Source organism: Salvelinus alpinus, chromosome 6, assembly GCF_045679555.1.
Source record: "Salvelinus alpinus chromosome 6, SLU_Salpinus.1, whole genome shotgun sequence".
Lineage (NCBI taxonomy): Eukaryota > Metazoa > Chordata > Actinopteri > Salmoniformes > Salmonidae > Salvelinus > Salvelinus alpinus.
The window spans coordinates 74,186,381-74,211,388 of NC_092091.1; the positions used below are offsets into that span (position 1 = coordinate 74,186,381).

At 40.6% G+C, this 25,008-nt stretch overlaps 2 protein-coding genes and 1 pseudogene across 3 annotated transcripts in view; 2 read left to right on the forward strand and 1 right to left on the reverse strand.

The window, feature by feature from the left end:
- LOC139579362 (C-type lectin domain family 4 member E-like) overlaps positions 1-25,008 on the reverse strand; it is a 295,157-nt gene that overhangs the window by 133,815 nt on the left and 136,334 nt on the right. The window lies entirely within an intron of this gene.
- On the forward strand, positions 9,327-11,646 carry LOC139577926 (GTPase IMAP family member 7-like). The gene is made up of 2 exons (XM_071405049.1): positions 9,327-9,397; positions 10,319-11,646. The coding sequence occupies exons 1-2, from the start codon at positions 9,373-9,375 to the stop codon at positions 11,644-11,646; spliced, it is 1,353 nt and encodes a 450-aa protein (XP_071261150.1). The 5' UTR covers positions 9,327-9,372.
- On the forward strand, positions 14,973-17,967 carry LOC139577927 (GTPase IMAP family member 7-like; annotated as a pseudogene).

Below are 25,008 nucleotides of genomic sequence, written 5' to 3' on the forward strand. Positions count from 1 at the left end.
AAACAGAAAGTGATAGATGACCTGCATGGACAAGTTAATTGGATAAGAGAGGACAAAGACTTGCTAAAAAATAAGAAACAGAGTCAGAGAGATGACAGAAACAAACTTTGAAATGACAAGTATTGTTGTTGAATTCGCTAGAACATCTGCTGAACATTGTACCACACAATAATGTTCTACCCCAACATGTTGTAAAAGAGCAGAGCAGTGGCAGACTGTTGGGATGGTGTCATTATGAAGTTAATGATTGACTTCATAACTCTCACTCCTTGGTGTTTGGCAGCCATGTTAGGCTTGGGCAGCCATTTTACTGTAAATGATTATACATGGACTCTGCAAATACAACAGCAGCCAGCATTTGAGCACTTATGTTGCACATTAACCTATATTATTTCATACGGAAAGAAGTTTGTTCAACAGGAAAACGATATTAGCAGGTGCGCATCCTCTTCGTAATTTGAAGCAGCAGGTAAAAAAATTAACATGTTTATTATATAACAGGTGAACTCCACTGCAAGCAGGGAAGTTTCCAACTCCAAAATGACTTTTTAGCTACCTTGCTATGGATTTCATAGACATGATAGAGCGAAAAGAACGAAAGAGATACTGCCTGGTGATAATTGACAGGTTTACCAGGTGGGTAGAAGCATTTCCTACCAGCAACTGTGATGTGCGAACAGTTCAATATTGCTAGTCAGGGAAATCATACCCAGGTTCGGAGTGCCTGAGGTTTTGTCTGCAGACAATGGTACCCATTTCACAGGAGATGTGGTTGCCCAAGTGGCAAAGATAATGGGTGTTGACCAGAAGTTTGTCTCCATCTATCACACGCGGAGTAACGGGATTACAGAGAGGGCTAATCAGGGCCCCGAGAACATCTGAAGGAGGAAAAAGGTCAGAGCCAAAGGATAGAAGCAGAGGGCCAAGACCAAACAGCCGGAAAGAAAGATGAAAAAGAAGGCTCTAGTCAACAAACAATAGAAGGAGACATCATTTCACACTCACACTCAGGTTCTATAACTAGGACACAGAGACTACACCGGGTCTGGTGGTTTGTTTTCCCCATCATCCTTTCCATGGGTCTCCTTGTTGACGCAGCCACAGGACCCAATGGGGGATCTGAGGAAAACAACAAATGGATACAAATGGTGAGAAAAATTGGAAATCAGACTAAGAGACCAGGAACCCAGATTTGAGTGTTTAGAAAGCCTATATCAACAACTGATCTGTTTGGGAGTCAGGTTGAGCCTATGAAAAGGACGTAGTTTGAAAGTGGGAATTTTATACTTTATGCAGAGAGGTAATGAGAAACAACCTACTAGGAGAAGGGAGACCACAGGACTGTTCTTTGGGAAAAGAACTGAGAGGTTAGCCGAGGATCATGGGGCAGATGTATGTTGGGGTGGTCACAAGAAGGGAGCAAACTTATCTAATGTGGTAAGTTAAGCAGGCAGATCCCTCTATGGCCTAGAACTCACCTCAGGAGAGGTGAGCTAGTCTTCATGGTAAGAACTACCCACTCGGTGCTGTGTAATTATACCAGCAGGTACCCATGGATAGAATTGTTAGGAAATGGAAGCTTGAGCATCATTCCCACACTGACCTCCCTAAGCCCGAAGTTAACCCCTGCCCTGTGTCTTTGTAGTAATGGAAAGGAAGAGATGGGAGATACTAGAGCTTCTCGTGTATATATTGGTCAACTGAGAGAAGAGTAAAGTGATAGGAGAAACTATGCTAAAGGGGATTTTAGTGTGTTAGACTTACAGCAACAGGTGACAGGTGTAAACATTTCCAAGATAGGGGATGGCACGGGAACACCTTTTGGATGGATGTGGGTATGCAGTGACAAGGGGTACCTCACTTTACCTCCTGGATGGAGGGGATGTTGTTATTTGGGGAGAACAGAAATTTACATGTTAAGAATTCTGGTCACCGATCTTTTCAATGAGACAGGTAAAACCAACTCTGGGGTACTGCAGCGTGCCAAACGACTCATCCCAGACAATCAGGAAGCCTATGGTCATGTCCTACACCTGGGTGAGATGTTTGGTATGTCAATCATACCCTCCTGGGGTGTGGCTGTCCTAGGAAATTGGGTAAACAATTTAACCTACTCTTTACAGGCCCATATGAAATTAACAATCCGAGAATTTAGCCACTCTCATTAGACATCCAAAATCTGAAAGCAGTCGTCAGCCGCCATGAGTTGGCTTTAGATTATCTTTTGGCGAAAGGAAGGATGACACTGTAACGTACTAGGTATTATTGATCCTGAAAATTGGGTTATGCTCCTCCCTGACTCCTCTGAGAATATGACTGTAATAATTGATAAGATTGCTGTTCTTAGTAAAACTCTCTCAAAATCTGAAAAATCTGTTGTGGACAAAATTGGTGACTGGTTTAAAACCTGTTTGGGCCAGGGGTGCCGCTAGCGGCACTCCTCCCACATTCCATTGAAAAGGCAGAGCGGCAAATTCAAAAAACAATTTCTTTGAAATATTTAACTTTCACACATTAACAAGTCCAATACAGCATTTGAAAGATAAACATCTTGTCAATCCAGCCAACATGTCCGATTTTTTAAATGTTTTACAGAGAAAACACCACATATATTTATGTTAGGTCACCACCAAATACAAAAAAGACAGACAGACATTTTTCACAGCACAAGTAGCCTGCAGGTAGCATGCACAAGCCAACCTAAATAACCTAGAATCAACCTAAATAACCTAGAAAAAACTACCTCAGATGACAGTCCTATAACATGTTACACAATAAATCTATGTTTTGTTCAAAGAAATTGCATATTTTAGCTATAAATCAGTTTTACATTACTGCTACCATCATAGCTACAGTCAGAAATCGCACGGAGTAGCCAGAGAAAATACAGACACCAACGTCAACTACCTAATTACACATCATAAATCATTTCAGAAAAATACATGGTGGATAGCTAATGAAAGAGAAAGATCTTGTGAATAAAGCCAATATTTCCGATTTTTGAAGTGTTTTACGGCGAAAACACAATATACCGTTATATTAGCTTACTACAATAGCTAGCACACAGCAGCATTGATTCTAGTCAAACGGTAGCGTAGCACAGTTCGACAGATATATGAAAAAGCATCCCAAATTGGGTCCTTATCTTTGTTGATCATCCATCAGAATGTTCTCCAAGGGGTCCTTTGTTCAGAAACGTCTTTATTTCATCCAGAACGAACAAATTCCCTCTTGAATTAGCAGGTACACTTGCCGTGCGATGCTAACCTCTCATTCTTGAACCAATTCTTGCGTCGCATCACGTCTAAAGTCCAGAATAAATTTCAATAATATAATTAAACTATATTGAAAAAACATACTTTGGGATGATATTGTGACATGTATCAAAGAAAATCGAAGCCAGAGATCATATTCACCTTTAAAAAGCGTCTTCCATGAGCCGAGTACAGTTCCTACTTCGAGCCAAGGGAGAGAGAAAAAAAGTGCCACGTCTCATTCCAAGACGTTGTGTTCAGTCCCTGATAGAGATAATCGAGCGATTTCTTCTCTCACTTCCGCATTACAGCCAGGCGAAGGCGTGTGACGTGTTTCTACAGTCATAAGTGACATGCCCTTTTATAGACAAGGTCTTAAAGAGAGACTACTTTTTTGGAAATATCAATTCCGGTTATGAAATGGTCTGTAAAAGGAGTTCTGTGTCACTTAGAGAAATAATTCAAACGTTTTTAGAAACTAGAGACTGTTTTCTATCCAATTATAATAGATAATATGCATATTGTACGAGCAAAAATTGAGTACGAGGCCTTTTAAAAATCATACGATTTTCCCCCAATGTGAAAACAGCACCCCCTATCCTCATCAGGTTTTAATGGTAAATTTGGAAATGTGATGGGAAAAGTTAAGTTGACTTTGTTTTCATTGTTAACTCCTATACTTGTAGGAGGTTTGGTGATTTTGGTTACTGTTTATATTTATAGGAAAATGACTGTAACTGCTCTTGAACATGCTGGAATGATGGTGTTGGTGGAATCTGATACAAATTGTGCTGAAGGTGATACTGGTGCATTTCTGATTTATCTTAATCCCATTGTTTATTCAACTCGTGTTGTTCTTCCCAGGACTCAAGAGGAATGGGAGTATAGCCAGACTCACCCACCCCCACCAGCATTCCAGGAACCTCACGAGTTGTTTCTCTCTTTAGAAGGCCATCCCTGGGATCAAATGGATCCGGGGGATTTGCCTAATCTATTTGATTTCAGAGGAGAATATTATGATTGAAGCTGTGAGACGAATTAGTCTCAAAGGGGGAAATGGTTTAGGTTTAGTATTTTTCCACAGTTGTTTTCTAGTTCTCTCGCTCTGCCTCTTATAAAGAGACCCCTCTGAGAAATGTGTGACTGAGAAAGAACTCTGCAGGGGAGTGTAGGAGATAAGACTAGTCAGACATTCCACAATAAATCAACTTTGGGGAGTGGACATTTATTGCCTAGCCATTAGAAAACACTAGAACTATTGTATCTCTCTTGCAAGTTTATATAGCTGTGTATGCATGGGCTTGGTCTGATGAGTAGAATGTAATGACGTAGGCAGTGACATCACTAAGGCTGGACTTTGGGTTTAATAAAAGCACCTTGGGATTTTTACTATTTTGCAGTAGTTACTCGGAAACATGTGTGCTGTGTTCCTGATTGTCAACTTCTGTCTGCAATTGCATTAATAAAGGTTTTTGAATGATTTATTTAAATATATTGTCATAATGCTAATTTCACCGATTAGCCAATGATTGACAAGGAACAAGTAACGAACCCTAACACGAGCACGCCCCCATTATCATGGAGCAGGTTGAGAGATTCAAGTTCCTTGGTGTCCACATCACAAAAAAACGAACGTGGTCCAAGCACACCAAGACAGTCGGACAGGAGGGAGACTCTGGCAGCTACGGACAGGAGGGAGACCCTGGAGGGTCCGGGCTGGAGGGAGACTCTGGAGGGTCCGGACTGGAGGAAGACTCCGGAGGGAGGAGACGCAGAGACAGCCTGGTGTGTGGGGCTGCCATAGGGCCCACCAGGCTGGGGAGACCTACAGGAGGCCTGGTGTGTAGAGGAGGCACCGGATAGACCGGGCTGTGGGGGAGCACTGGAGCCCTGTTGCGCAGCCTTGGCACCACTCCTCCAGGCTGAATGCCCACTTTAGCCCCTCCAGAGTGCAGGCCCAGGTCGAACCGGGCTGTGGGGGAGCACTGGAGATCTGGTGCTTACCGCTCGCACCTCTCCATTAGGCTCAATGCCCACTTTCGCCCGGCACGGGCGGAGCGCAGGCATAGGCATAGGACGAACAGCACCCTCCCAGCGCCCCGGAGACACAGTACGCAGAGCCGGCGCAGGATACCCTTGGCTGAAATGGCGCACCGGAGACCAAACATCCGTTTTGTTACAAGAGCCCCGTGTACCACCCACCACTGCGACCTGTATGCTCTCGTTGGCTGGCCCTCGCTACATATTCGTCGCCAAACCCACTGGCTCCAGGTCATTTGTAAATCTATGCTAGGTAAAGCCTTTCCTTATCTCAGCTCACTGGTCACCTTAGCAACACCCACCCATAGCACGCGCTCCAGCAGGTATATTTCACTGGTCATCCCCAAAGGCAGTTCTCTGCTGCCAATGACTGGAACGAATTGCAAAAATCACTGAAGCTTGAGACTTATATCCCTCTCTCTAACTTTAAGCATCAGCTGTCAGAGCAGCTTACCAATCACTGTACCTGCACACAGATCATCTGTAAATAGCTCACCAAACTACCTCATCCTCATATTGTTATTTGTTTTTTGCTCTTTTGCACCCCAGAATCTCTACCTGCACATCATCATTTGCACATCTATCATTCCACTGTCAATGCTAAATTGTAATTATTTTGCCTCTATTGCCTATTTATTGCCTTACCTCCCTACATTTGCACACACTGTACATAGATTTTTCTATTGTGTTACTGACTGTACGTTTGTTTACTCCGTGTGTAACTCTGTGTTGTTGTTGTCGCACTGCTTTGCTTTATCTTGGCCAGGTCTCAGTTGTAAATGAGACATTGTTCTCAACTGGCCTACCTGGTTAAATAAAGATGAAATACATTTTTAAAAACACAGCGGATAATGAGGGGAGATGGGAGACACCTGGTGGGGGGTGGAGGCAAGCACAAAGGCAGGTGAAACAGATCAGGGTGTGACATGAAGAGATGGTAGCATAACAGGAAGGACAGACCTAAACGGGACGGAACATTTATGTGGAAGAGGTGGGGATAAGGTATATAAACGGAAATTTCCTCTTCAAGTCTCTGTGCCATGAGTAGTAGTTTTTCTCCAACACATAATGGTAGCAATTGTGGGCCTACCATGGTCACAGAGGCAGGAATTTGAAATGTGACTTAAGCTGTGTGACTTACTTTACATAGCCGCTGGAAGTCATTTGGGGGTGGGTGTGCCTTGTTTAAAAAAAAATCTTAGATTTTATGATAAAATCATTTTCAAGGGGAGTGTAGAATTATTGGGGCGGACATTTGCTCTCAAATCCAGAATGCTACGTTACAGAGCCAAATTGAACCATTTTGCATCACTGTCCAAAGACATATTGTGGAGGGAATATCGGTAGACATCAACAGAAAAGATAAGTGAACAATAATTTAGTACGAGTCAACACAAATGTTGTGTGTCAAAGGGCAAGACGTTGTAACGCAAAGATACATTTTCTATACACAACCACGTAACTTAGAGGAAGCAGACACTTTAGACTATGCTGATGTACTTTCATTACACTAATGGTGGCATACTCAAATCAAATCAAATCAAATTTTATTAGTCACATACACATGGTTAGCAGATGTTAATGCGAGTGTAGCGAAATGCTTGTGCTTCTAGTTCCGACAATGCAGTAATAACCAACAAGTAATCTAACCTAACAATTCCACAACTACTACCTTATACACACACAAGTGTAAAGGGATAAAGAATATGTACATAAAGATATATGAATGAGTGGTGGTACAGAACGGCATAGGCAAGATGCAGTAGATGGTATAGAGTACGGTATATACATATGAGATGAGTACTGTAGGGTATGTAAACATAAAGTGGCATAGTTTAAAGTGGCTAGTGGTACATGTATTACATAAAGATGGCAAGATGCAGTAGATGATATAGAGTACAGTATATACATATGAGATGGGTAATGTAGGGTATGTAAACATTATATTAAGTGGCATTGTTTAAAGTGGCTAGTGGTACATTTTTACATAATATCCATCAATTCCCATTTTTAAAGTGGCTGGAGTTGAGTCAGTATGTTGGCAGCGGCCGCTAAATGTTAGTGGTGGCTGTTTAACAGTCTGATGGCCTTGAGATAGAAGCTGTTTTTCAGTCTCTCGGTCCCTGCTTTGATGCACCTGTACTGACCTCGCCTTCTGGATGATAGCGGGGTGAACAGGCAGTGGCTTGGGTGGTTGTTGTCCTTGATGATCTTTATGGCCTTCCTGTGACATCGGGTGGTGTAGGTGTCCTGGAGGGTAGGTAGTTTGCCCCCGGTGGTGCGTTCTGCAGACCTCACTACCCTCTGGAGAGCCTTACGGTTGTGGGCGGAGCAGTTGCCGTACCAGGCGGTGATACAGCCCGACAGGATGCTCTCGATTGTGCATCTGTAGAAGTTTGTGAGTGCTTTTGGTGACAAGCCGAATTTCTTCAGCCTCCTGAGGTTGAAGAGGCGCTGCTGCGCCTCTTCATCTTTCATCCTGTTATTCTTTGCTTTGTGCTTTGCATTTTGAAGTGAATGATAATTGCTTTACAAATTAAGGTGCTATCATTAGTAGTATTGTCAGTATTATCATTTTAACTATTATTATTCACATTGTGGGGCCAAAACCCAATGCTGCAACCTGGTCTCAGAGCATTTTGTATTATTCTGTACGTAAATCCGAGACACTACATTTGATATGATATGTTACGTTTCATATGCTATGTATTCATTTGTGGATGTCCGTCACCCATTTTGTATGTGTTACGAATGACAATTCGTATTATATATTACGAATTTGCAAAACGTGTGATATTTTATGATTTTTAACTAGATGGCTAACGTTATCTAGCTAGCTAATGTTAGCTAGGCTAGGGTTTGGGGTAAGGTTAGGGTTAAGTTTAGGAGTTAGGTTAAAGGGTTAAGGTTAGGGTTAGGGGAGGATTTCCTAAAAGGGTTAAGGTTAGGGTTAGGGTTAGCTAACATGCTAAGTAGTTGCAAAGTAGCTAAAAAGTAGTAAGTCGTCTAAAAGTTGCTAATTAGCTAAAATGCGCAAGTTGTCCGTGATGAAATTCAAACGTGGCTCCCAATCAGCTCCAGGAGCATTTTCCCAAATTGTAGGAAATCATAGCAAACCCTGAGTAAAACGTAATGCGACAGCCCGTAAAGTGCACATACGCAATTTGCGTTTGATTCCTTTCACAGACTTCTGTGCACTTAACATATTTTGTTTATTGATTTGGCCTCAAATAAGTATCAATACAAGAGCAAACTACTACACTGTAGCTCTTTAGTATCCTTACAGGAGTACAGAAACTACTACAACTGACAGATCTTCACTCCAAACATGAACAGCAAAGTGTCTTATTCTGGTGAGTAGCCTTTAGTGTACAGAGGTGGGAAGTGAAGTTAATTACTTGGAATATATGGGTATTGATTATGTTTTTTCCTATGTGTTTGTTCCTTTGAACTTCATGTGCTCTAGAAATACAATGTTGGTGAGCATTATTGTTATGTTACCCCAATGCTTTTCTTTTTTTTGTCAAGTTTACAGAAACAGTTAACGGTATTTGTTACATTGAAATAAGTCAGTGGAGTAATTATTACTTTTTTACGCAATTTGAGGTTGATGTCTCTCACGAGCTCCCGGGCACTCTACGGCACGTAGTGTCCTGAAAAATTATGAACATGTTGAATAGTTTCGGCCTCAAATAAGGCCATTATTCTCCAATCGTACTGTACTGCCGATTACTAGTTCACTATGATTTGGCTTGACTGAATCGTTAAATGTGAGAGGTTCTCCAATAGTTAGACCAGGCAAAAAATGGTTTATTGCATTTCAGTCATAACTAGTGGAAAAGGATTTCAGTAAATGTATGACGGTGAAGAGAAAGCCTATGGGTGTGTCAGGGGGTGGGCACCTGAGAGATGCTGTATAAAATAAGTGGGCAGACCCACTCTCACACTGTATCTCTTTAGTATCCTTACAGGAGCATAGAAAGTACTGCTACTAACACTACTACTACTACTACTACTACTACTACTACTACTACTACTCTCACATAGTGTTTGAGACTGACAGATCTTCACTCCAAACATGAACAACAACATTTCTCAGTCTGGTGAGTAGCCTTTAGTGTACAGAGATGAGAACTGAAGTCAATTATTTGGGTTAGAAGGGTATTGGTGATGTTTTTTACAATGTGTTTTTTTCCTTTGAACTTCAGGTACTTTAGACATATGATAATGTAGAGCAGTGGGGAACATTTTTTTATGTTACTCTACAGCTTTTATTTTTTGTCAAGTTGAGTCAGTGGAGTAGATCATACTTATTAAGTTAAAATCAATGTTTTATTAATACCTTAGGTAACACTTTATTTGGGACTAGAGATTCTACTTATATCTAGTATTCATTTATTTTTTTACATTAATTAATTACATACATTACATAACACTTTTTCTTTACATCATTTTGATTATGCTAGTAGCCTATGCACTGATTGTACATGACTGTATAAGAGCACTCCCCTCTCTCTCTCTCTCTCTTTCTTTCATTCTCTTTCTCACTTGATGTAATTATTCTAAAAAGGAACACATGAATTAGACATTTATTTTTTGTACTGTGGCCATTAATTTATAAAAGTAACACGTAGAGTTTTGTTGGTATTTAATGTTAGTCAATTTAGCAAAAAAATGATGGCAGAAAAATTGACTAGCACATATATATGTAGGATCTTAATTAGATCATTATTTTGTTGCTGAAGGTTTTCCTGGAAATTGACACTTGTATATTTGAGTTAAAAAAATACTTCTAAAGTTTATAATTTCCACTTTGAAAGTTGTATGAAACTGGCTTAAATTAAGATTCTACATCTGTACAGGCGATTCTCACAGATTGTTTTGTGCAGACCATGAAGTACTGCTTTGTGTGAAGAAGAAGTGTGAAACTGAAAGTGTAGCTATTCCTCAAAATGTGCTAACATGTGGTACAGGAAGTCTAGACCTCTTTAAAAGGTAACAGCCTTGTCCATTTAATCCAACAGAACTCCAAATGCAGACACAAAATGAGGAGGTCCGGATGGTTCTGGTGGGGAAGACTGGAGCTGGGAAAAGTGCAGCAGGAAACACCATTGTGGGGACAAAAGCTTTCGAATCAAAAATGTCCTCCATTTCTCTGACAAAAGAATGTGGTAAGAAAAAAGGGAAGGTGGATGAGCAAAGTGTAGCTGTTATCGACACCCCAGGTTTGTTCGATACTACATTGACCAATGAGGAGGGACTGAGAAAGATTGCTCCGTGCATCTCTTTCTCTGCACCTGGTCCCCATGTGTTCCTGGTTGTGATCAAGCTGGGAAGATTCACTGAAGAGGAGCAGAAAACCGTGGAGATGATTAAGAGATTCTTTGGTGATGAATCATCGAAATACATCATGGTTCTCTTCACACATGGAGACCTTCTTAATGATGGTGATGTAACAATTGAAGACTTCCTGCATGAAAATCCAGATCTGAAAAGTTTACTTTCTCAATGCAATGGGGGATATCATGTCTTTCACAACAAAGATACGAGTCTCTCCCAGGTCACTGAGCTTCTTGAGAAGATAAATAAGATGGTCATGAGGAATGGAGGGAGCCATTACACCACTGAGATGTTCCAGGAGGCTGAGAGAGCAATTGAAGAGGAGAAGAACAGGATCCTGAGAGAGAATGAAGAGAAGATACGCAAAGAGGAGGAGAAACTGCAAGAAGAAAAAATTAAACAAGAGGCACGGGAGAAAGCTCTTAAAGAGGAGAATGAGAGGATCCTGAAAGAGAATGAAGAGCAGAAACTCAGACATGAGGAGGAAATGAAGAAAATGGAACAAGAAGCTCAGAAGAAAGCGATTAAAGAAGAGAATGAGAGAATCCAGAAAGAGAATGAAAAGCAGAGACTCAGGGAGGAGGAACTGAAGAAACTGAACATGGAAAAAGAGGCTAAGGAGAAAGAAATAAAGGAGTTGAGAGAAAAATATGCAAGGGAGGCTAGAGAAGAAGCTGAAAAAAGCAATGGCTTTCTACATCAAATTTCTAACGGAACTATTGCAGTGGGGAAAGCAGTGGTGCAAGTGGGGGAAGGAGTGGTGAAAAGAGTGGTGAAAGTGGGGGAAGGAGTGGTGAAAGTGGGGGAAGGAGTGGTGAAAGGAGTGGTGAAAGTGGGGGAAGGAGTGGTGAAAGGAGTGGTGAAAGTGGGGGAAGGAGTGGTGAAAGGAGTGGTGAAAGTGGGGGAAGGAGTGGTGAAAGGGGGGGCAGAAGTGGTGGAAGCAGTGGGGGAAGGAGTGGTGAAAGTGGGGGAAGGAGTGGTGAAAGCTGTTGAAGATACAATGAACATCTGAAACAATAATGTTCGAGAGTCCTAGGCTTAGTCACATTACAATTAAATTCAATTACAATTGTATTGTATTGCATTGCATTGAATACAGCTTACACTGTTGTCATTCTAATGTTAAAGTCTGTAACTGTGGACTCATTGACTTCTAAAGATGTATATTCTAGACCTGGCTCTGCTGTGTCTGTTTATGTCACCAGTAAACATTAGGTAATGACAATTTTAGACAAATATCAGATATTACTACATTCAATGTTTTTATTTGTATTCAATTTTCTTTAAATAACACAAATAACATACATAATTATCATGTCAGTTTATTAAAGCTGGTAATTCCCGAGTGACACAGCAGTCTAAGGCACTGCATCTCAGTGCTAGAGAAGTCACTTCAGTCCCTGGTTCAATTCCAGGATGTATCACATCCGGCCGTAATTGGTAGTCCCATAGGGCGGCACACAAATGTCCCAGCATCGTCTGGGTTTGTCATTGTAAATAAGAATGTGTTCCTAACTGACTTGCCTAGTTAAATAAAGGTAAAAAAATACATTTATAATAATAATAATAATACTTACAGTAACAATTCTAATCAGAAGAGCCTTGCATGTAGAGGAAGGGTTGTAGTAGAAACAAGAGGCCCTGTCCAGAAACAACCCCTAACTAGCCCCTTCCTATAGGCCCTGGTGGAGATCTGAGAGGATTGGACAGGTTTAAAAGCTCTACGGGATCGGTGTACCTATACCGGGACGGTTGAGCTAACATGCGCTAATGTGTTTAGCATTACGTTTGTAAGTAACAGCAATCTTTCCAGGATATAGACATGTCTTATATGGGCAGAAAGCTTACATTCTTGTTACTCTAACTGAAGTGTCCAATTTACAGTAGCTATTACAGTGAAAAAATGCAATGCTATTGTTTGAAGAGAGTGCACAACAACAAAAAACTTTTATCACGTCAACTGGTTTGATACATTCACCTCTGAAGGTAAATAATGTACTTCCATTCAGTAATCTTTCTCTGATTCGTCATCCTGGGGGTCCCAAAATAAGATTTAGTTTTGTTTGATAAAATAAATGTTTATATTCAAATGTAGGAACTGGGTTCTGCAGTTTGAACCCCTGCCATGTCTTATATAATGGTCTTTCTCTTGCATTTCAAAGATGATGAAAAAAAATATATAGGAAACACATGTTTAGTTTGTATTAGTTTGTATTTATTATGTATTATGTTAATTATGTATCTGTTAACATATAAGTGTTACATTCTCCAACAACAATTTCACATTTCCACAAACTTCAAAGTGTTTCATTTCAAATGGTATCAAGAATATGCATATCCTTGCTTCAGGTCCTGAGCTACAGGCAGTCAAATTTGGGTATGTAATTTTAATTTTAGGCGAACATTTAAAAAAAAAGGTCTGATCCTTAATTAAGCAACATGGAGAAATTTCACCTAGCCTATCAGATGGAAAGGTGAAGCTATCACTATATTGATTCAACCTGTCACGTTCTCTAAGATCTCTACAAGTGTCTAGGGGGAAGGGTTGTTTCTGGAGAAGAACATAGACATCTGCATGATAAATTATTATTCTACCTAGCAACAGACCAACCAACATCCCAGGCAGCAGAAGGGTTTGGGGGTTAGCTAGCTACATACGTGATTTCTAGGCAGCTTTCATATATTGCATTATAAATATAATAAGTTTTAAGCAGCCTTAAAATTAAAAATAGTCTTCATGCATTGCATTACACTCTCTGACTCGGTCGTTCCATGGACATATGATTCGGTGTTCGTACCATTGTCATTATGACATCATCAATATGGGACGGAACAGTGGAGTTATTTGAATGGATGCATACAGTGGTCCAGACTCCGGCTATACCCCAATATCTTTCCTTCTTATTTCCTACATATCACTAGCTATATGTAATGGTTAGAACTGATTATAAAGGTTAATAGCTATAGCCATGTAGTCATAAAGCTTTTTAAGTCCCTCATATCAGATAATATTATATGAAAATGGCCGAGACATTTTCCTGACCAAGTGACCTGACTGGGAAAACCTCCAGGTCTATAACTAAGGCCTGGAGTTTTTCCTGGTCTTGTCATGTTTAGCTTCTCCTGGAAGGACAGAATAAGAGGCCAGGAAGCCATTTCAGAGTACTGAGAGACAGCCATGTGCCCTCCTGGCCAGCAGACGGAAACAAACTCACCATAAACTCAGGGGAATGCAGCCGAAATGGAATCAAATTCCCTATAGTGCACTACTTTTAACCAGGGTCCATGGGGCTTTGGTTAAAAGTAGTGGGCTAAATGGGGTATAGGGTGCCATTTCAGACACATTCAGCCAGACTCAACAGGCAAGGAATAAGCAGCCCTATGAAATCAAGAGTGATTCTCAACAATATTGTAAAAAATAACAGTGGTAAAGATTACATACACTATATATAAAAGTATTGCAATCTCACACACACAAATGAATTTCGAACCATTAACATTTCAAACCAACATCATTGGACAAACTAGTCATCCTCTCTCTCTCTCTCTCTCTCTCTCTCTCTCTCTCTCTCTCTCTCTCTCTCTCTCTCTCTCTCTCTCTCTCTCTCTCTCTCTCTCTCTCTCTCTCTCTCTCTCTCAAATTCAATCTGCTTTTTTGGCATGAAAAACATTGCATCAATATTTCCAAAGCAGCAATGATTACAATATGCATTATAATGAAAAATAATAATAGAAAAGGTAGTAAATAACAAAACAAAAAAGTGAATAAACATAACAATAAAATGGTAACAGTCAATAGTATAAATATAAAGGCTACACATGGAAAATGAAACTATAACTAACTTATAACTAACTGTCATCCTCACCATTACATCAGTACTACAACTACCATCATCATCATTACTACGACTTCCACCACCATCATTAAACTGCTATAATTACCATCACCCCTACTACCCGTACCACTATTTGGAATTATAATGATAGTAATAGTAGTAACAATAATACTAATAATAAGTAAGCTACAGTTTACTATACAGATATTATTATTCAGAGTCCCTCAGGCTATGACAGGCAAGTACATATTTGGCTGCAAGACGAGCCATTGCTCCTTCACCCATGAGTATTTTTTAAATTTTCCTCTGGGTTTAATAAGTTACAATTTGGAATAATCGTTATAATTTCTCTGAATAATCCATCTCTGAGTGAGGAATATTTCTCACAGTAAAGGAGAAAGTGCATCTCTGTTTCTACCTCCCCTGTCGTGCAACGCCCACATACACGCTCCTCTTTGGGTAGCCATGTCTTTTTATGTCTGCTGGTTTCTATTGCCAATTGATGGTCACTCAGCCTGTACTTGGTAAGGATCTGTCTTTGCTTCATATCTCTGACAGAGTAGAGATAATCAGCCAATTCATGTTCTCTGTTTAGGGCCAGATAGCAATTTTGTCAGCTTTGTGATTTTGTTTTTCCAACATTGTATATATATGAGTCCTTTGATTGGTTGATGATTTTGTTTATCGTAATATTTTCTCTTGAAGCAGTGCTGGTGTCAGCTTGGTTGGTTAGGTTCAACTCCAGCTGACTGAGAGGGCTCGTTTCTGGGCTCAGCTCTTGGGTTTGAAGTGCTTTAAATTGGAGACTTGAATTTGGACTTGAATTTAGGTGTAGCCAAAAATGTTATTATATTCGTTTGTATTTTCATTACCACTGGAAAATGTCCTAATTCTGCCCTAACTGCGTAAGTTGGTGTATTTCTTTGGAGTTGTAGATTTTTCGGACAGAATTCTGCATGTAAGGCTTCAATTGGATGTTTGTCCCACATTTTAAAGTCCAGTTAATTAGGTGGCCCCCAAACCTCACTTCCGTAAAGAGCTACTGGTAGGATTATGCTGTCAAATGTTTTGGTCAAAACTCTAACTGGGATGTTGACTTTTAATAATATATTTTCTATTGCATACAATGCTCTGCAGGATTTTTCTTTGGGTGCATTCTTTATTTCATTTTTTATTTAACCTTTATTTAACTAGGCAAGTCAGTAAAGAACAAATTATTATTTACAATGACGGCCTACCAAAAAGCAAAAGGCCTCCTGCAGGGATGGGGGCTGGGATTAAAAATATAAATAAATAAAAAAATATTTATTGTTAAGTGCCTCCTAATGGAGGGAGGTGCAGGAATCAGGAGCAGGAGAGCAAGGAAATCCCAGTGGCAAAAGTTTAATGAGACGTCCCAACACAACTACAACATGGGACTGAAACACGTCCAAACGAGATTGCCACACACAGGGAATAAACGCTACACACGGAGGAGAAACCTCTACTACTAAACTCAACACCAAAACGGCACAACTGCCGTGAGAAAAGAAACCCTGTGGTGCAGACACGCACCCCTAAATAACGTCACCACAGCAAACAATTCCGCACAAAGACTCGCAGGCAGCGGAGGTAAATATACCCACCGGAATCAACTAATAATACACAGGTGTAAACCATACAGACAGACACAAACGAAAAGGAAAAATGGATCGGTAGCAGCTAGTAGGCCGGCGACGATGACCGCCGAGCACCGCCCGAACAGGGAGAGGAGCCACCTTCGGTGGAAGTTGTGACAAATATAGGACAAAACACATATCACGAGGGAGACAACACAACACTAGACAAAGAGAGACCTAAGACAACAACATAGCATGGCAGCAACACATGACAACACAGCATGGTAGCAACACATCATGACAACAACATGGTAGCAACCCAACATGGCAGCAAAACAACATGGTAGCAGCACAAAACAGTGTACAAACATTTTTGGGCACAGACAACAGTACTAAAGGCAGGAAGGTAGAGACAACAATACATCACGCAAAGCAGCCACACCTGTCAGTAAGAGTGTCCATGATTGAGTCTTTGAATAAAGAGATTGAGATAAAACTGTCCAGTTTGAGTGTTTGTTGCAGCTTGTTCCAGTCGCTAGCGACAGCGAACTGAAAAGAAGAGCGACCCAGGCTTGTGTGTGCTTTGGGGACCTTTAACAGAATGTGACTGGCAGAATGGTTGTTTTATGTGGAGTATGAGGGCGGTAGTAGATATCTCAGAAGCCTAAGAAGGTTTTATAAATAAGCATCAACCAGTGGGTCTTACGACGAGTTTACAGAGATCACCAGTTTATGGAGTACAGAGTGCAGTGATGTGTCCTCCTCTACCGACCCCCCCTCCCGGATCCGGGATCCTCCTCATCAGAAACGCTGACTAGCATAGCCTAGCCTAGCGCCACAGGGATATCATTTCACAATGACTGTTTATCAATATTTCATAGTGACTTTCAGCTACAATTTCAACAATGGCTAGCTATATATTATTGCACTGAACAAAATGAGTACTACATTTGACCTCTAAAAAGGTAATATTCATCATCCCACAGGACAGAGACCAACAGAGGAGCTGAGGATTGTTCTGGTTGGTAAGACTGGAGCAGGGAAGAGTGCATCAGGAAGCACCATCCTGGGGAGAAATGTTTTTAAGTCAAGGTTTTCTGCTGTTTCTCTGACATCAAACTGTGAAAAGGCCAGAGGAACGGTGGATGGGCAAATTGTGGCTGTTATCGACACCCCAGGTTTGTTTGATACTACATTGTCCAATGAGGAGGCACTGAAAAAGATCGCTCTGTGCATTGATCTCTCTGCTCCTGGTCCCCATGTGTTCCTGGTTGTGATTCCATTGGGTCGATTCACAAAGGAGGAGCAGGAAACGGTGGCAATCATTCAGAAACTCTTTGGTGAAAAGGCTTCAAAATACACCATGGTTCTCTTCACACGTGGAGGTGAGCTTGAAGGAAGAACAATCAATGATTTTTTACTTGAGAGTCCAGATCTTCTGAGATTTGTTGACAAATGCCATAGACAGTATCATGTCTTCAACAACAAAGTCCAGAACCGTTCTCAGGTGACTGAGCTGCTTCAGAAGATAAACGCTATGGTTGGGAGGAATGGAGGGAACCACTACACCAATGAGATGTTCCAGGAGGCAGAGAGAAAGATTGAAGAAGAGAAAGAAAGGATCCTGAAAGAGAATGAAGAGCAGAGATGCAGAGAGATGGAGGAATTGAAGGCAAGGTTTGAAGGAGAACGTCTAAGAGAAGAAGAAGAGAAGCTGAGGAGAAAACAAGAAAGACAAGCTAGAGAGAAAGCTGAAAAAATAAAACACATTTAATAGCAGCTACCAGTACCGGAATCGGAGCGGCTTTGGGAATAGTTGGAGGCCCAGTTGGTATGACAGTTGGTGCAGCAGTGGGAGCTGCAGTGGGAGCTGGAGTAAATAAATGCAATACTCAATGAGTCTATAGCTAACAGTGCTGTACATTCTACAAGTTGTTTGGCTTCATTATTTTATATTTAAAGCCTCCTTTATATACATCAATGTTCTCTTATTGCGTAGGCCTAGCGTTTTTCTGTCTGGTCTGTTCCAGTTTAAAACTGTAGCTACATTAACGTTCTCTAAGAGGTGTCTTTAGAGGTACACTACATGGCCAAAAGTATGTGGACACTAGCTCGTCAAACTTCTTATTCCAAAATAATGGCCATTAATATGGAGTTGGTGCCACTTTGCTGCTATAACAGCCTTCACTCCTCTGGGAAGTCTTTCCACTAGATGTTGGAACATTGCTGTGGGGACTTGCTTCCATTCAGCCACACGAACGTTAGTGAGGTCGGGCACTGATGTTGGGCGATTAGGCCTGGCTCGCAGTCAGCGTTCCAATTCATCCCAAAAGTGTTCAATGGGGTTGAGATCAGGTGCCTGTACAGACCAGTCAAGTTCTTCCACACCAATCTTGACAAACCATTTCTGTATGGACCTCACTTTGTACACAGGGGCATTTCATGCTGAAACAGGAAACGGCCTTCCCCAAACTGTTGCCACAAAGTTGGAAGCACAAAATCGTCTAGAATGTCATTGTATGCTGTAGCATTAAGATTTCCCTTCACTGGAACTAAGGAGCCTGAACAATGAAAAACAGCCCCAGACCATTATTCCTCCTCCACCTCCTCCATTGGGGCAGGTAGCATTCTCCTGGCATTCGCCAAAACCCAGATTTATTCGTCGGACAGCCAGATGGTGAAGTATGATTCATCACTCCAGAGAACGTGTTTCCATTGCTCCAGAGTCCAATGGCAGAGAGCTTTACACCACTCCAGCCGACGCTAGGCTTGTATGTGGCTGCTCGGCCATGGAAACCCATTTCATGAAGCTCCCGACGAACAGTTCTTGTGCTGATGTTGCTTCCATAGGCAGTTTGGAACTCGGTAGTGAGTGTTGCAACCGAGGACTGACAATTTGTACACGCTTCAGCACTCAGCGGTCCCGCTCTGTGAGCTTGTGTGTCCTACCACTTTGCTCCTAGACGTTTCCGCTTCACAATAACATCACTTACAGTTGACCGGGCCAGCTCTAGCAGGGAATAAATATGACAAACTGACTTGTTGGAAAGGTAACGTCCTATGATGGTGCCACGTTGAAAGTCACTGAGCTCTTCAGTAAGGCCATTCTCCTGACAATGTTTGTCTATAGAGATTGCATGGCTGTGTGCTCGATTTTATACACCTGTCAACAACGGGTGTGGCTGAAATAGCAAAATCCACTAATTTGAATGGCTGTCCACATACTTTTGTATATATAGTGCAGTGGTGTAAAGTACTTAAATAAAAATACTTTCAAGTACTACTTAAGTCGTTTTTTAGGGGGTATCTGTACTTTACTTTACTATTCATATTTTTGACAACTTGTACTTCATTCCTAAAGAAAACCATGTACTTTTTACTCCATACATTTTCCCTGGCACCCAAAAGTACTCGTTACGTTTTGAATGCATAGCAGGACAGGAAAATGGTCCAATTCACACACTTATCAAGAGAACATCCCTGGTCATCTACTGCCTCTGATCTGGCAGACTCCCTAAACACAAATGCTTTGTTTGTAAATTATGTTGGAGTGTGACCCTGGCTATCCGTAAATTTAAAAACAACAAGAAAATTGTGCCATCTGGTTTGCTCAATATAAAGAATTTGAAGTCAGGTAGCCTAGTGGTTAGAGCGTTGGACTAGTAACTGAAAGGTTGCTTGATCAAATCCCAGAGCTGAAAAGGTAAAAATCTGTCATTCTGCCGCTGAACAAGGCAGTTAACCTGTCTGGCCCCGGGGTTCCGCTAGCGGAACTCCTCCCACATTCCACTGAAAAGGCAGAGCGCGAAATTCAAAAAATATTTTTGAGAAATATTTAACTTTCACACATTAACAAGTCCAATACAGCAAATGAAAGATACACATCTTGTGAATCCAGTCAACATGTCCGATTTTTTAAATGTTTTACAGCGAAAACAGCACGTATATTTATGTTAGCTCACCACCAAATACAAAAAAGGACAGACATTTTTCACAGCACAGGTAGCATGCACAAAGCCAACCTAACTAACCAAGAACCAACCAAACTAACCAAGAAACAACTTCATCAGATGACAGTCTTATAACATGTTATACAATAAATCTATGTTTTGTTCGAAAAATGTGCATATTTGAGCTATAAATCAGTTTTACATTGCAGCTACCATCACAGCTACCGTCAGAAATAGCACCGAAGCAGCCAGAGTAGTTATAGAGACCAACGTGGAATACCTAAATACTCATCATAAAACATTTCTGAAAAATGCATCGTGTACAGCAAATGAAAGACAAGCATCTTGTGAATCCAGCCAATATTTCAGATTTTTTAAGTGTTTTACAGCGAAAACACAATATAGCATTATATTAGCTTACCACAATAGTAGGAAGCACAAGCCATTTACCAGCAGCAAATGTTAGCGATCGTAACAAACCAGCAAAATATATATAATTTTTGACTAACCTTGATAAGCTTCATCAGATGACAGTCCTATAACATCAGGTTATACATACACTTATGTTTTGTTCGAAAATGTGCATATTTAGAGCTGAAATCAGTGGTTATACATTGTGCTAACGTAGCATCTTTTTCCCAGAATGTGCGGATATTTTTCTAAAACTCACCTATTCTCACCAAATAACTATTCATAAACATGACTAAAAAATACATGTTGTATAGGAAATGATAGATACACTAGTTCTTAATGCAATCGCCGTGTTAGAATTCTAAAAATAACTTCATTACGACATCCAGCTTATGTTATAGCGAGAGCGTGCCCAAAATCTGGGCGCTACCTAATAGTACACATGTTCGACAGATATATGAAATAGCATCATAAAATGGGTCCTACTTTTGATGAGCTTCCATCAGAATGTTGTACAAGGGGTCCTTTGTCAAGAACAATTGTTGTTTGGATTTAGAATGTCCTCTTCTCCAGTCAATTAGCACGGAAAGCTAGCAAAGTGGCGCGAAGCTCTCCTTCCTGAACATACGCAGACAAAGCAACAAGCCTAACGTCCCGAAAAAAAATTCAATAATCTAATAAAACTATATTGAAAAAACATACTTTACGATGATATTGTCACATGTATCAAATAAAATCAAAGCCGGAGATATTAGTCGTCTATAACGACAGCTTTACAGAAGGCAATACCAGGTCCCTTCTCGCGCGCTCCAGGAAACAGGAAATTGGGGTCACGTCATGCCAAGAGCTTTTATTCGACCTCAGACCAAGATAAACACTCCATTTCTTCTCTCACTGCCTATTGACATCAAGTATAAGGTGTATGACGTGCATGTATACTAATACGTATCAAGCCCATTTATAGGCAGGCCCTAGAACAGAGCATTGTTTTCAGATTTTCCACTTCCTGATCAGGAAGCTTGCTGCAAAATGAGTTCTGTTTTACTCACAGATATAATTCAAACGGTTTTAGAAACTAGAGAGTGTTTTCTATCCAATAGTAATAATAATATGCATATTGTACGAGCAAGAATTGAGTACGAGGCCACTTAAATTGGGCACGATTTTCCCCCAAAGTGAAAACAGCGCCTTCTGTCCTCAACAGGTTAACCCACTGTTCCTAGGCCGTCATTGAAAATAAAAATTTGTTATTAACTGACTTGCCTAGTTAAATAAAGGTTAAAAAAAATATTTATACTATACATTTGATCAATTACATTTACTTTTGATACTTAAGTATTTTTAAAACCAAATACTTTTAGACTTTTACTCAAGTAATATTTTACTGGTTGACTTTCACTTTTACTTGAGTCATTTTCTATTAAGGTATCTTTACTTTTACTCAAGTATGCCAATTGGGTACTTTTTCCACCACTGATGTAGTGTACTCACATATGGATTCCATCATGTTCCAAATGCAAGGGAATTGTTTTCAAATGTATTCACTGGATGTGAGGTAATGCAGAATTTTGTTTATATTCATTATTTTACCTTTATTGCTCTAAGCATTGCAAAGCTTTGAAAAAGCAGGTTGATTGTTAAAAAATATTAGTGAGACTATCACTCACTTTTCTGTTCAATTTAGTTTATAGCTTTAAGTTTATGCTGTACCTTCATGAGATCAATCTGGTTTCTGTTGTGTGTTCATTATATCTATAACTATACCCATCCTGGTTTCTGTTCTGTGTTCATTATGTCTATAACTATACCCATCCTGGTTTCTGTTCTGTATTCATTATGTCTATAACTATTCCATCCTGGTTTCTGTTCTGTATTCATTATGTCTATAACTATACCCATCCTGGTTTCTGTTCTGTATTCATTATGTCTATAACTATACCCATCCTGGTTTCTGTTCTGTATTCATTATGTCTATAACTATACCCATCCTGGTTTCTGTTCTGTATTCATTATGTCTATAACTATACCCATCCTGGTTTCTGTTCTGTATTCATTATGTCTATAACTATACCCATCCTGGTTTCTGTTCTGTATTCATTCTGTCTATAACTATACCCATCCTGGTTTCTGTTCTGTATTCATTCTGTCTAACTATACCCATCCTGGTTTCTGTTCTGTGTTCATTATGTCTATAACTATACCCATCCTGGTTTCTGTTCTGTATTCATTATGTCTATAACTATACCCATCCTGGTTTCTGTTCTGTGTTCATTATGTCTATAACTATACCCATCCTGGTTTCTGTTCTCTGTTCATTATGTCTATAACTATACCCATCCTGGTTTCTGTTCTGTGTTCATTATGTCTATAACTATACCCATCCTGGTTTCTGTTCTGTGTTCATTATGTCTATAACTATACCCATCCTGGTTTCTGTTCTGTGTTCATTATGTCTATAACTATACCCATCCTGGTGTCTGTTCTGTGTTCATTATGTCTATAACTATACCCATCCTGGTTTCTGTTCTGTGTTCATTCTGTCTATAACTATACCCATCCTGGTTTCTGTTCTGTATTCATTATGTCTATAACTATACCCATCCTGGTAACTACGCTAATAAGAAGTGCCTTGCATGAGGAAGGATAGCCTTGTGAGATACACTGATCTAGTATTGAAACATACTTACTGTATGCATGTAAGCTTGCAAGGTCAGTGTGGCTGTCAAGGCTAGTGGACAGGTTCTGGTAGAAAAACATTATTTCAGGCTATCTTTTATGCAATGATGGAAATTAAATATGTTTTATGACATCATCAATATGGACTGGAACAGTGGAATTCTTTGAATAGATGTATACAGTTGTCCAAACAGTAAATCATGTGGTTTAAACTGTGAAGTAACAAAGAGACTCTCAGCACAGTTGAGTGAGACCGGCTATGTCCCAATACTCTGGTTTATCTTTCCTCCTCCTCCTTTCTGACATACCATTAGATAAAGTGGTAAGAACTGTTTATAAAGGATAATAGCTATAGCCGTATAGTCATTAACCTTTTTAAGTCTTCTCATATCAGTTGATATGATATTAATATGTCCAGGACCTTTTCCTGACCAAGTGACCTGACTAGGAAAAACGTCCAGGTCTATAACTAAGGATTGGAGTTTCCCCTTGTTGGGTCATGCATAGCTTCTCCTAGAAGGAAAGAGTATGAGGAAAAATAAGCCATTGAAGAGTTGAGACACAGCCATGTGAGTTGCCTGGTCATCCAAGCCAGCAGAGGGAGACAAACACACCATAAGCTCTAGGAATGACAGACAAAATGGCATCCTATTCCCTGATTAGTACACTACTTTTGACCAGGGCCCATGGAACTTTGGTCAAAAGTATTGCGCTATATAGGAATTAGGATGCCATTTCAGACATAACCAGTCAGTCTCAACAGGCAAGGAACCAGCAGCCCTATGAAATCAAGGATCAAGTGATTCTTATCAACAGTGTAAAAAAAAAAGTAAACTCACTTTGTATTAAATTATTACAGACAGTTCTCTAATCTCATAGTCACAGGTACAGGGAAATGACCAGCGAACCATTAACATTTCAAAACTGACATCAGGGGATAAACTTTAGTCATCTTGTCAGTCTCAGACATTCTTTCTCTCCCTCTGACACACAGAACTTTGGGTGGAATAATCAGTACAATAAGTAAATAAGGAGAATTGCTTTTCATGCTGTTTCAAAGTTACACAAGCTGTTAACAACATCCCCACACTGAGAGGATACCTGGATCATAGAGGGTTATGGGAAGAACACTGAGGTTTGAGGGAAGAAGAAGCACCTTTTTGAATTCAATACAAATCTCAAGCACCACCCAGACCAGTGAAGAATCATTAGTAGTGATTGTAGAGTGTAGAAAGTGAGTCAACAAACCAGTGACACCCTGCAGTTATCAAATGTCTCTAGGTCAACAACCAATATATAATATCTCAAATGAATAACGCACTTCTGGTTTCCCACTTCAGGTAGTAGTAGTAGCAGCAATCTTCATCATCATCATCATCATCATCAGCTCCCCAGTTCCTAACAGTAGTGATACCAAGTAATAGCACCACTGAACAGTACCAGTCAGTCTCAGTAATGTCACTGATGTTGTTGGTCAGTCAGCCCACTGGGGGAGCCCTCCCTAAATCTGTACCTCCGGTAGGGGCAGCCCTGGCACGCAAGGTGCAGTTACTGGGGCAGAACGCGGTGAGGGGTCGGCTCTAGCTTCAGGCACAAGGTCGGAAAGCTCAGACCAATCAGACAGCAGCCCGGACAGGAAATTACCTCATCTTGCTCAGGAGCGGTGCCGTACCCACTAGCCCTCCAGCCAATCAGACGGCCGACGGCCACCATCACTGAGCCATTGTTGTTGTTCATACGATGGAGAGGAGGGAGGGAGGGATGGATGGGGCGTTGGAGACTTTGTGGCCCCAGCAGTTAGGATGCAGAATCAGGGAGGAAGAGGACGAGGCTGGGTGTAGTCTCCCTGGTGTAGGGACAGCGCCCTCTAGTGTGTCAGGAGACCTGCTGCAGTCCAGAGACA